This window comes from Amphibalanus amphitrite, unplaced genomic scaffold (assembly GCF_019059575.1).
Source record: "Amphibalanus amphitrite isolate SeventyFive unplaced genomic scaffold, NRLGWU_Aamphi_draft 000659F_arrow, whole genome shotgun sequence".
NCBI classification, from domain to species: domain Eukaryota; kingdom Metazoa; phylum Arthropoda; class Thecostraca; order Balanomorpha; family Balanidae; genus Amphibalanus; species Amphibalanus amphitrite.
Window position 1 is genome coordinate 372,402 of NW_024882153.1, and position 13,706 is coordinate 386,107.

The 13,706-nt window shown below is 49.4% G+C and overlaps 1 protein-coding gene across 1 annotated transcript; it reads left to right on the forward strand.

Annotated features, from left to right (window-relative positions):
• Window positions 1–96: 96 nt before the first annotated feature.
• On the forward strand, window positions 97–13,496 carry LOC122364147 (the record flags this gene model as incomplete). The annotated part of the gene is made up of 5 exons (XM_043334268.1): window positions 97–172; window positions 3,477–3,554; window positions 8,466–8,552; window positions 12,004–12,080; window positions 13,356–13,496. Coding segments are annotated over exons 2-5 (381 nt in total), but the record flags the coding sequence as incomplete, so codon positions are not given.
• Window positions 13,497–13,706: the final 210 nt, after the last annotated feature.

A 13,706-nucleotide genomic window follows, 5' to 3' on the forward strand; every position in this document is an offset into this window, starting at 1 on the left:
CTTGTCTTTGTTGCGCCATATCAGCGAACAAAATATTCCCCTCCCCCTTCAACGCAATCTCTCGCGATTCGCAAATTAGCGCTGTCAGGTGCTGTGTCCGGCGTGTACCGTGCTTTTGGATTCGTCTGGTACTACCAAATCTTTTCATTTTATGTTTGTCATTTTACTTTAAAAGGCAAGTACCAGTACCTAGTCCTACCTTGACCCCCTTGACCTATCATTGCTATGCAACATGAAAAGTGCATTTTATTGATTTGGGAATCCATCACCATCTTCACAGTTTTTTGCTATTTCAGCAGATTTAGTTTGAGATTGTTTTACCTCAAAATAAAATTGATTCGCATTTGAGGTTTAATATGATGAACTCGAATTAAAGTGATGAATTGAAATATTTTGCAGTGCCCACTTCTCTTGGTTGCTAAAGGTTCAATCATTTTAAGGTTGATGCTGAGAGTGCTGTTGGCCCATTTTTTTATCAGCATGCTCCATGTTTTTCCATATAAGAAAGGTACCTAATTGCTGGCCTTTCTTGGCCTCTCATTGGTCAGCGACACATCCAATTGAATTTGACCAATGAGAAGCCAAGAAATAACAACAGGCTTGCAACCTGCTGGCTGCTGATAAATCAGTAGGTGGAACTATGGTCATGAGTACCCAAATATAGGAACGTTCCCATTTTTGGGAACGGAGTTCCCAAATATGGGAACGGGCATTCCCATTTATGAGAACGGAAGGCAATTTTTCGGCCGTTCGTCCACGAAAACTCAAAAGTGCACCACGTCTCAAAAAAGTGCACGCTAATTTAAGTATCTACTAAGTCTCTATAAAATTATCTTTAATCTGACCGTTGAACAAGGAAATTGACCGTCGAATGATATTTTTAATGATTTTTTGAAATGACGGAATGGTGAAAACATGGGTTATACTACATTTAACATGCAATTTTAAGGAAAATGAAGCGTTTTTACATTTTGAGGTCAAGTATAATAATTTTCGCCTGGTTATGAAGTTTCATACTAGCGACACCAGATGCTGACATATGCAAGCGAACACGCGGACAGTCCCGAGGTAATATTGTTGACTTTTGGTGTCGGGGCGCAGGACCGCGTGGAACGTCAGTGATTTTACCGAACTCAGTGTGGCCAAATTGGTTTAGCGTTAGGGGGAGGATGCATAAAAAAGTCGTATGAGGATGTCACTATTTTCAAAAAACTCGTCTTCAGCCTCAATTTAGGTGCTGTTTTTACAAGTAATGTGGAAAAAACTATACCTGACGTCAAGCTTTGGTGGAAAGTAAAAAAAAAAACTCGAAATATTGTCAATAAAGATGTAAAAAACAACATTGCACGCGCGACAGCACGAGTATGACGGTGCGAATCGTACATTGGTACATTTTTAATCTGTATTCCTACACTAGGTATGCTTTCACAACAAAAACGTCGTGATGATGCAATTTTAAAATTTCTGAGGATGTCATTATACTTTTCATTGGGGTTGACTTTCCCCGCGACATCACCAATTTTGCCACACTGACCGAACTACTGTTGTAAACTCAGTGTCCGTGGTTTAAAATTATTCAGCTGTATTTTATCAGCCCGGAAAGACATATTTTATTTGGATGCTAGCTGTTTAGCGTTGTTTTATAAGGAGCGTCATGAGCGTGGTTTTTGTCTTCCGTGTTTCTAAGCATGATCATTTTGGGGGAATTTCTCTTATATAGGTCGCTCTGTGTGGCTTATTTATAATTTTTATGCTGATTTCGATCATTCCTCGTGCCCATCCTACCAGGCCTTTTGCCACTTACACTCATTATGAAAGGAAAAAATTAGATTTTCATTGGGACTAGGTGTTTTGAGGGTGTAACATATTCAGCGTTCCCATTTTTGGATACTGCCTTGTGCTCGTCAACTATCGGTGATAAACAGACAGGTGCTTGACATGTCTCCACCCTCGGCGCGGACGGTGGATATAGGTATGGAAGACCTTGTTGAACATCGCTGAGCGTTGTGAATTACGTAATCCTGCAGAGGGGGGCGTGCCCGCTGCGAGATCGACGGGAATAAAAGCGCAGAAGACCGGGCGAAACATGCGACGGTCTTGCCGGAAAGGTCATCTGATGATTGTTGTGGTAACAATGATTTGCGGCGTTGGACGTGATGCTTGTTAAAGGGACCCTCCCACCTTCAAAAAAGTTAATGAATTGCCATGAAAGTGATGTCGCTCGGTTCAGAAAGAGCGAAAACGAATATCTACCAAATTTCATCGAACAATATTCACCAGTTTTCAAGATATTAGACTTTTACTTTTGTTTACTTTTTGGGATCTCCGCTGTTCCTAGCGACTTTATTTGAAAGTGCGGCACTTGTTGCGCGCAAAGCAGCATATACCACCGCGTGCTACCAAACGCTTTAGTGAAAGATTTAAAATCGTTAGATCTGCGCTGACGTCACAAATTCTAAGGGGGCATACCAAAGCATTAGCCCCTTAGAATCCGAAAACTGCAAGTTTGAAATTCCATATCTCCGAATTAAAACATTTTTCGATGTTGTGAGTGCCCAAACCGGTATTTTCAGGCCATGGCCACCAATTTGGCTATCTCAACTCAAAACTAATGTTAAGGTGGGATGGTCCCTTTAATGAAAAGAGCCCCTGAAAGGCGTCGGTGAAATCGTTCCCAATATTGGGTACGCCGTTCCCATAATAAGGAACGCTTGCAGCGCCAGTGTACGAGAGCGTTCCCAAATTTGGGCTCGCGGCCCGGATGATGGACTGCTTTAGAAATAGGGGAACGATTTGAAAATACGATGGGCCTGACAATATTTAACTCTTTCCCTACAATATTGAGACAAATATCAGGCGGTTCACGATCGTTTTATATTTTTTGGACGTCATTTAACGGTTCTTTTTCTTGTTTTAAATATTGCCTACATGGCGTTCCCATGTTTGGGTTTATCGTTCCCAAACATGGGAACGAAAATGCGTTCCCGAAAATGGGTACGCTTGACCATAGTTCCGCCTACTGAAATGGTGGCTGGAGAGAGCCCCAACAATGTATTAACCTGGCATGTATTCAACAGAAAGCTGTTGGTGACACCTGCCCCACCATTTCCCTGATTTTTAAATAATGGCTCAAAGAATCAGTCCCAGGTATGGATCCAATATAATTTTGAAAAGACAGATACAGGTACTGATACAGATATGGAACCACATAGCATGCTGCATGGAGACTTGGTTTCCTTGCCCTGATTCCCTTTTTAAGTGCTAAATTTTCCTAGTAATATATGAATTATGCATGCTATTATAAGAAGCAATATAGATTACACTTAAGGTACCTAGTGGCTATTTGTGGGAGATACATTTTTTTAGCAATATTTTTTTTTTTTGCTTTTGTGAAAAAAGTTTCCAGTTACGTGTTCAGGGTTTCCTATGTTTAGCCCAAATAGTTGAAACAGGCACTGACTTATCCCACTGTTTGCAGATGGGTGAGATTGATGGCGAGGAGTCCGCTGCTGTGGATGTGGTGCCTCAGGCTGAAGATCCCAGGCCTCCCACTGGTGAGTCACACATGCCAGCTGCTGCTGACTGACGTTGGAAGTGACTGAATTATGACAGCCTTAAAAAGATCTGGGGATTGTTTTGGATGTAGATAATGCTCTATGTGCATTTAGGAGTCATTACACCTTTCAATGTTTATAGTTCATAAGATATCCTTGAAGACTTTGGCAATTATCTGGTTAAATGTATCCCCTTCACTAGAGTGCAAACTGAACAAAATTAGGTGGATGCAGTGTGCACACACACTACAGTGCTTGTCTTTCTGTAGCTCTGTATACCTCATGTTGTGACACTCATCATTGTAAGTTCAAAGACAATAATAGTCTGTGGCCTGGACAGTTGTCATCTCAGTGTGTTCAGATGACCAGGTGCTTTGTTTGGGGCTAGCATCTGAATGGTTGGCACACATGACAAGTCCTGCATTCAGACGTGCCGTTTTTCGCGTGGAATTTCCACGCTGAGGAATTCCTCACGAAAACAGCTTCGCCCGCGAAGCGTCTCGAAACGCGAGGAATCCTGCGGGATCCCGCGAAACGGGTATACCCGAACGGCCGTTTTTGTGAGGGATTCCTCGGCGTGGAAATTGCACGTCCGATCGCACGGTTGGTTATAATAGGTTGAATCTACACCGACAGCACACAGAGAGCCGCTCTGTGACCTGTGTGCGGTCTGTGGCTGATTTCAGTGACGTCTCACGCCTCCTAACTAGTCCCATGGCGAGCACCAAAGGTAACGCGGCCGGCGCGGCCAGCGAGGGCCGCCGGCCGTCGGACGGTTTCCACTCTCTGCTCGGTATTACCGCTCTCACACACACCCCGTAGTGCCTGGTCTGGTGGCCTCGGTCACGGCTGCCGCGTCGCTGCTTGCCCTCCTGCAGTCTGCCGTGGGTCGGCCTGCTCCGGCCCGGCCGTCCCCCTGGCCCGGCCCTTGCCCTGTGCTTGGAGCTCTACGCGTCAGGTGCGCCTGTGGCGCTGTGGCTGTGACCTAGCCTGTTTTATTGTTCCGTTGGCATGATTTTGGTCTCAAAAGTTTTTAATTGGTAGCGTAATATGATGGCAATGTGGCTGAAGTAGATCCGATGCTAGTCATTAACAGTTTGTTTTTGCGCACGGTTTGCAATATTCACAAGATTAGTTTCCGTCGTTTCATTTCATCGCAACAAGACCTTCGTGATTCTTACGTGGCGGTTTGATGCATGCCTTCTATTGCCTGCTTGTGGTATAGTGTTTAAAGTGTTTGATAATTTCTTGTCCATGCATAGACGATTGTTTTCACATTGTGGGCTGAACTGTACCTAGAGTCCATTTTTTTTTTTGTAACGTAGTTGAAATGCAAATTGATCAATACAAAGCTCCAATGGTTCTGCATAATGTGCATAGTGCTCTTTGACACAAATCGGGAATTAACCTACCTACAGCATTCAAAGATAGCCGCGGCCTGCGCATTGTCACCGTGATTGCATAGTGAGCGGGTTTAGATCGTCTGCCTAGCCGCCACTCCCTTGGGGCTAATCACACCAGATGCATCCGCATCGTCAAACTAGGCCTGCTGTCACACAACAGCACCAATGTCCCGCCTCGACCGGCCCCCACTTTTCTCCCTCTCATTAATCATTAATGGGATTAGCGTGTTTAGCGCCGGACTGAGCGCCGCTTGTTGACTGATGCAGCGCTGCTTGATGACTGATTATTGGGCTGCCGACCGAGGACTGATGACTGAATGGCCGACCGAGAACTGAGTTGAACGGACGACTGGGGACTTAGCTGACGACTCTGCGGAGTGAACGGACAAGTTGAAAACTGAGGTCGATTGGTGGACTGTGGGGCCAACTAAAGACCAAGCGGCCGTGGGCGTTTGATATCTTTGTCAGGCGATAACTTCTCAGCACAGTGTCTATCAGAGGGCTAGTTGACGTGACATCTCAGCGATTTCATCTCGGCGAAAGATACGGCGCCGTGGAGAGCAGCTCTGACTCATTATTTACACGGTGACTGCGATAATGAACCAACGCGCGAGTAAATATCACTATCGTAGTATGCTTTATATATAATCGCCACAACTCGTAAATTGCTACGCATGCCAGACAGCGTGTTTTGGAACTTTGACTTGCCTCTGTGCTCAGTCGAGGTAATTTGATAAGGATGCGTTTGTCTTTCTCTTGTCGTTTCATTGTAGCCTGGTTTGTTCACACATTTTAACTTTCGTCCTTTGGTCGACCTCGAATAGGATTCGGGACACAATCTGAAACATTGCCGGGGCTGCGACTGTGCCCCTGTAATCCCCGGTGGCTGCGTGTCGGTGTCAGGTGACCGGCCCGCCCGCGCGTGACTCCCGTGACGCAGTGGCCGGAGAGGTTTGTCCGGTGACGCAGTGACGCACCAACCGACAGCTGCGCCGATTCAGCACAAATGACGTGGTGTGTTTTGTAATGTGTATCTATCTATACGCGACGTTATATGACGAATATGCGCACGTTTGGTGATGCTTTTTGGTCGTGGTTTTCGGTTGTGACGTGTCTTTACGGTGTACAATCAGTCTTGGAAGAAGGTACCGTGCATCGTGCGGTGGATCCATCAACCGCGACCGAGGAAGGATTGCTAAATTTGAGTCACTGAACCTACTGACATGAGACATCCTCATACATCCCCAGGTCAATTGGTTCAGTGACTGTCAAACTTAGCAGCTCTTCCTCGGTCAGGCTTGATGGATCCACCGCACCGATGCGCGGTACTTTCAAGACAGACTGCACAGTGCTACTTATACCGTCTGTCGGATGTTACCGTCCTGGGACACGGGGCAGGACACGGTGTCCCATGTCCGCGCTCGGTAACTGTTAATCTCCTAATTAGATGCACCTTCCTCAGTTCTGTGTCCATTCCGTGATTACCCTCCGTGCACCGTTTGATGAGTCAGGATGCCGACCTTACCCACTGTTCTGGCGTGTCCCGAGCTCGCCAACGAACTAGTTTTGTTGTCTACTGAGTGCCATTTTGCCTGCCGTCTAGCATCGTGTGACTAACCGGCTCCGTCGTTCTGTCCCGTTCAGTAATTTCGGTTCACCAATTTACATTCCCCCTTACACCACATGTCGCGTCCCGTAGCTACTACAGGGTGTCTCAAAAGTTCGTTGACAGGTACCAGCCATGCTTTTTTTGTCAATTATTCTGAATCAACAATAAATTAACAGTCGAAATTTTGCATGGACATTGGTAACAACCTTCCTCAAGCAGTCTCATTGTTTTCAAACGCATTCGACCCTTCATGAGCCCACAAAAAGGGTTAATCTCTGACCATGAGTCAAGCATGAAAGTGGAGGTCGCAAAATCGGGTCGGCTGAGAAACTCTCTGTTTCAGGAGTAATGGGAATGGCTAAGTCGGAAATGACACATGGCAAAGTGTCGGCGAGGATGAGTACAACATGATGATCATCTAATAAAAACGGTGGCTAAAATTTTTGAAGGACAAAACCATGCGAGACTAACAGAGTTTTGAACGACCCTCGTACGGCAGCAGACTCGTGCTCCGGAAAGCAGCTGAAAATGAAGGCATAACTATTGAAAACTGACAAGAAGCTCACAGACAGAGGTTACCCAGTTTAAGAAATTGCAGGTCATCGTAAAATAAAGACAAAGTATGATTTGAAATTGTTTATAATATCTATACCTAACGCTAAATTTTTGGGGAAAATAACACGAAATTCATCAATACCAAGGACAACTGACCCTCCAAAAGTGTCAATTAATGTAAAGTTTTATCTTACGAAGTTTCAAGAGGCAGATCTGGAGCGAATAGCTTTCTTTTAGACACAAAATCCCGACAAAACCACACGATGGACAGGTTTTGGCCGTTTACAAAGCAGAACCTCTCCTGAGGAAAACACTCCGCAACCCAGCGAAGGTCTTGGCATGGGGAATGACGAGCGTTTGGGGTTTGCAAAATTTGCACAATGTGTCTAAGAAACAGATGGCCGACACATTCTTCTACGATATGCTGCGAAACATTTTCCCCTGGCACTTCCCATTTGTTCAGGAATGGGGTTGTTTTGAAAAGGAAAATGGTGTTTGGGAGGTCGGCGCCAGTCATTCATGAAGGAGTTAGCGCCAGAGAAGACCTACAAAATACTCACGAATGGTGTCGATGCAAGCTGTCGGCTTTCAGGGAGAAGCGGATGTTGCCGGGGAGCTCGTCAAACCTAAATCCGACGCAGAAACTGCAGGGGATTCCCTTACAAGAGCTTGAAAGCTGGTAACCTTTTATCAGCCTCCGGCAGCTGACGGAGCGACGAAAATCGGTATGGGCAAATATTTTTGGAGATACAGCAAAGGGTTTGATTTCCAACCTCCCGAATCAGTTGTCAAAGCATGCATATTTGTCTAGTGTGCACACAGACACCAAAACCTTAGATTTTTGGCCGGTTCTTATATGCTTTATAGGCATGGGAAATGTGTCAACGAACTTTTGAGACACCCTGTAGCTAACTTTCCTTCAGTTGTGCCGCGTCCTGTGCTAACCTGTGTCGGCTGAGGTGCCGCTGCCAATGCCTACTGACTAACCTGTGCCGGGAGCCGGCTGAGGTACCGGTTGGACGCCTTACTAACCCGTGTCCCGTGGGCCGCTATGTCCCCCAACTAACCTGTGTCCCGTGGGCCGCCATGCTCCCTATCTAACCCGTGTGCCGTGGCCGCCATGCTCCCTAACTAACCCGCGTCCTGTGGGCCGCTATGCCTCCTGACTAACCCGCGTCCCGTGAGCCGCCACGCTCCCCAACTAACCCGTGTGCCGTGGCCGCTATGCTCCCTAACTAACCCGTGTCCCGTGGGCCGCCATGCTCCCTAACTAACCCGTGTGCCGTGGGCCGCTATGCCCCCTGACTAACCCGTGCGCCTGGGGTGCCGCTATGCTGTGTCCAGCGGAGCTGCTGCGCGTCGGCCGTCGCCTACAGCGGCGCTCGGTCAGTCAGAGCAGCACCGACTCCACCTGCCACCCGGCGCACCCAGGTCAGAACGAGGAGCGGGTACCTACCTGTGGCTGTGGCCTGTGACCCAGGTCGGAATGTGCGCGCATGACTGTGACTCAGGGGTATGGCCGGAGACCAGGGCTGCGCGACACTCGGGCCACGCCGACCACGGAGCGCCGCCTGCGATGGCCGCATGCTTGGCTGTCGCCAGTAGCTAGCTGCTTGATCGCGCCGCTCTGCTTGTAACGTCTTGACGCTTTTTATCTTTGTCAGCTGGCTTCTAAGTTCTCAAGTGCTGCTCTATGCTACGGCCTGCTGCTAAATAAAAACTCCATTCTTTCATTGTTACGCTGTCTGTGTCGTGTTCGCTGTGCTTTGTTCAATTGACCTTTCTGTGCTTTCTTTGAGTCTCATATTATATGTGTCTGTTATCATGCTTGTACGTCCTTGTCCCGCTCGCGTGATCTGCAAATCTGTATCCGATTTTATGGCGTTGAAAGTACTTTTTCGTACCCAAAGTGCAAAAAAGTACTTCGAAACATATGTCGAACCTTTTGCTAAGCTATCTTATTTCCTACGAAATTGAGCGTTTTTAATTGTTTCATTCGAGGTTGCTGATTGCATGCCACTGCTATGGCTGATTATATGACGGCAGCGGTCGGTGGTGCGCTGTTGCGGCGGCGTCGCTGACTTAACCACGGTCTCGGCTGGTATTCCCCTTCATGGCATCCGCTGGTCGGTCTGCTGTCCCCTAGTCGGTCTCACTTCCCCAAGTCAGTTTTTAACCCATTGGTCCTGGTCCCTTTCCCGTCAACGGCCGGGTTCGCCTTCAACCCTGGACCCCAGTCTTCCTCCCGAATATCGACTGAATTCGAGTCGAAGCGTTCTCTCCTTCCCACACAAAGTCAAGGTTTTCGTCGAGACCCGCTTTGGTTTCATTCACCCACTGGTGGTCTATCGGTGGGGCTATTGTGTTTGCAAATGACCCCGCTCCAGCCGAGCGTCGCTCGGAAGTCCGTGTCCCGTGACCGGTGTGCGTCGGTATGCGTGTGTGTGTGTGCCGGCGCGGCCGTGTGATGTGTGCCGGTCGGTGAACAGTCCCGCACCTATTGCGTAAGGTGAACAGTGTGCACTGCTCTCATTGGCCGGGCTTTCCGTGCCCTATCGCTCTGCCGTCGGAGCAGTGACGTTTCATCCCCACTGCCACAATGTCCCAAAATTTGTAGATGTGGGTGGGAAACGACATCCAAATGCAAATCATTTTCCACTCTCACCTCCAGTTTTCAAGCCCAATTTTTCACTCCCAATTCCACTGAGAAGGAGCAATTGCGGGAATGGTTGTTTTACATGTGCTTTGACACAGTTGCGAAATAGGTACCTTCATACGTATATCACAGTGTCCCAAAATTTGCCAGTTTGGGTGGGAAATGACATCCAAATGAAAATGGTTTTCCACTCTCAACTCCAATTTTCCAGAGCAATTTTTTCACTCCCAATTTTACCAGTAACGAACATCTGCATGTACTGCGTACCTTTGGTAGTTGGCTTTTAACTTCCTCCATATTTTCTTCAATCATCTAGTAAAACAACTCCCAGATCCCACATCCTGTAACACTCACATACAAATTGATGATCCCTGTTTTTCACCCTTTGTCATGAAGCTCGCAATTTTCCACTCAGCCCGCTTTACTGTGAGGAATATCCCTCTCCGACACCCAAGCCAAAATATAATTTTGGGACACTGCACTGCCATCGCAGCAGCGGTGACCCTCGGTCCGCTTAGATGAAAAGGGCGACAAAACGAAAAGCAAACACATACAAGTGTTGCAGGAGCAGAGGTAGTCAGTGCTAAAGTGCTCTGAAGTTTTACCCACGCCCTCTTCTTATCCAGACATCCCGTTAATCACGGGCGCCAACATAGCGAGTGCGTGAATGCATAAATCATTGCTCTTCCTCTGGTTATTATCAGCCAGGTTGGAAATTGGCCCATATTTTTCTAGATTAACCCATTGCCGCCCATGGTGTCAAAAATGGTCGCTGCGCTTGGAGGGCTGCCCTGCCCACGTAGTCCATCTGACGGCTTTTCCATACCGTTTGGGCAAGTTAAGTAGGTATGTCGATTGTCGGCTGCCCGGTGCCCATCGTTCCCACGACTCGTTCTCTCCTAAACCGAATGCAAACTTTTTTCTTCTCCGTTCTAGTTCTAGTCTATTTTCGTTGGTTCATAGAACTCCTCAAAGTCTAGGGCTGGTAAGAATGAATTTAATCACTAATTCACCTTGTTCGCACAACTGTAGCAGTGTTAACCAGTACAAACTACAATACCTTTTCTGGCCGCCAAGAGATATTTAAGGGTCAAAGTACACACGTGTAATTCAGTGACGTATCTCTTGTATGAAAGGGTCTATTGCAAACACATTACCAAGTGGAGTTCAGGGTTCAGTGGCAGGAGTGACTGCCTGATATCAGCTGAATAGTCAACTCTAGTGGCATCCGACCAGCCGAACTGTATCGCCCAGATAGACCGGTATTCCTTATGTACAGTGTATATGCAGCTGCCGCCTTCCCTATCAATTGGCGGGCTATTGTTGGTTAATTTGGGGCAGGCATCTTTGGGATACCGTTCGCAGACAGATTTTGATCTTTAATGTTGTTGAGCGCTTGTGCGAGGAACATTAGTAAAAGCAGTTTTAGTATCATATGACCTTTCCTCGTTGTTGTTGGCACTGCTTGTTCGACAGTACGCAACACGTGCGGCCACAACAGGACGCGGGCACTTGACAGAACTGTGTCACATCGAGCACACCATTGTGCAATAGAGATACGTGCGTATATGACTGATCAGCCACCACTGACCGGTAAGGCGCCGCCCGTGGTCGAGCCGGGTAGACATAGCATTAAGGGCCCTCTGCAATGTCGCCAATTATTTATTTATTCTTCTTTTTTTGCGACTTATGACTGACATCCCTCCCCCGGGTGATAGCCGGTATATCGAACAGGGCACCAGCGAGCCAGCCTGCCAGTGAGCAGCAGTACATGGCCTGCTAGCCACCTGAGAGCTACACTAAATGTTCAGGGCTACTACGCCGGGCGTTTCCATGTGATGCACATAAACTGAGGGTTTCTGCGTGTGTGTCTATAGGCGTATGCTTCTAGTACTCTCTGATGTCTCATTCATCCATGCATGTTTTATGTTCCAATGCCCCGTGCTTCTGTCGGGTGTTCTGTTACCAGGACCTCCGTCCCCCTCTCCACCAGTATTTGTGTGCATGAATGCTGGCCGAGCATCCATCGGACAAATGACACACTGACACTGACACCGACACTGACACTGACACGGGCACTGACAATGGCAGTGACACCGATACCGACACTGACACACTGGCGATAATAGACACTGCCACAGACCTTCACTGACACCGTCACTGCCACAGACCTTCACTGACACTGACACTGACACTGACACTGACACCGTCACCGTCTGCCTGCAGGAGCCGACCAGGCGGCTAACGACTCGGCCGGCAGCGGGAAGGCGGGCGACCTCTCCACCAGCGCCTCCGGACGACTGGTAGGTGCAATCGGCGTCCTGACTGCGTAGGGAAGGGGGGGGGGGGTAGTTGATGCGTGTCTCCGGACGACTGGGGGTGCCCTCGGTGCCCTGATTGACTGGGGAATGAGGGAACTTGTCACCTGGCACGTACCCTGATTGGCTTTAGAAGGTGTGGGGCCTAGCGCCTGGAAGGAACCCTTTTTTTCCAGGGAAAGGCGCTGTGGTGGGGTGGGGTAGGTGTCTACGGTTTCCTTTCCGTCGGGTCACGGCGGTCTGAATTGGCATTTTGCATGGTGTCGGCGAAGCGGACGGAAGGTTGCGGTAAGGCGCCCGCCGCGCCACCAGTGACCCGGCACCATTAGCGGCGGGTCAGGGCGTTCCGTTCCCGTGGCCGCGGCCAGATGTTCGTTCGGAGATCGATCACTGATGGAGACACACACTGGCTGTGTTGAAAGCACTGCCGGGGCACAGAATGCCCACAGCCCGGGGGCCGGGAGACTGCCCTCGTTGTGGGGTGAGACCACTGACGGGACACAGACTAGCCACAGCTCGGTAACTGCCCTCGGTGTAGGGTGAGGAGACCACTGACCGTTTCCCCACCCGGGTGGTAACCGATACCGGAACCTTTGGTGCCGGTGCACCGGCGGGGCGGCACAGAGGTCACAAATGGTGCCGCTGGCCGGCCGGTTCCCGGTGGGAGGCGATGGCCGGCTCAGTGGGCGGCCCGAGTGGAGTTCGCCGTCACTGCAGTCGGCGGCTAATGCGCGGACTGAGGCCTCAGTTCATTGTCACTGCGGTCGGCGGCTAATGCGCGGGCTGCGGCCTCAGTTCCTCGGACCTCAGTCACTGCAGTCGGCGGCCAGCCGCATGCTGTATTTTTATTTTAACATTTCTTATAATGGTGATGGGTTTCCGGTTTCTTTTTTGCTTTAAGCTCTGAGCTCGGATCGGCTTCAATTAAAGCGTAGTTACTTGAATGAGACTACTTTGTCTGGGAGGTAGGCTGCATCGTCTGTCTTATTTTTCGTCGATTATCTCTACTGACTGATAGCGATGATAACTCTCTGACTAGAACTACTATTCCAAGTAACAAGGCCTCGAAACTACTACTCATCATTTATCTCGGAGGTTTATCAGAGTGGCATACCAGGAAAGACAACATCTGCCTTCTGATGCTCAGGGCCTGAATGGGGTTCAGGCGTATATGCCTACCGGCAGTGCCACTGATTTCGGCCCGTGATTCCGGTGGATTTCGGCCCTGGCTGTCAGTGGGCTGATACGTGGGCCGGGTAGTCGACCCCGGCTGGTGGAACCCGGCCGGTGGACCCCCGGCTGGTGGACCCTGGCTGGTGTACTCCGCCCGGTGGACCCCGGCTGGTGGTGGCGCGCCGCGTGCCCTATCCGCCTTCCACCCCCGTGGACCCGTGTCAGGCGGTGAGTGGACGGACGGGTGACCCTATCGATGTCATGAGAGCCGTCGGCCGGCGGGCTGTCGGTACCCCGCCCGCCGGCAATCGCACCGAGCGCGGCCGGCCGTCGGCGGCGGCGGCTGGGCACGGGGCGGCGGGCGGCAGTCGGCCGGGAGGGCCCGTGGTAGGTGCCCGGCGGCACAGACCCTCCCATGTGTGCCCCGCTCGGCGGCGT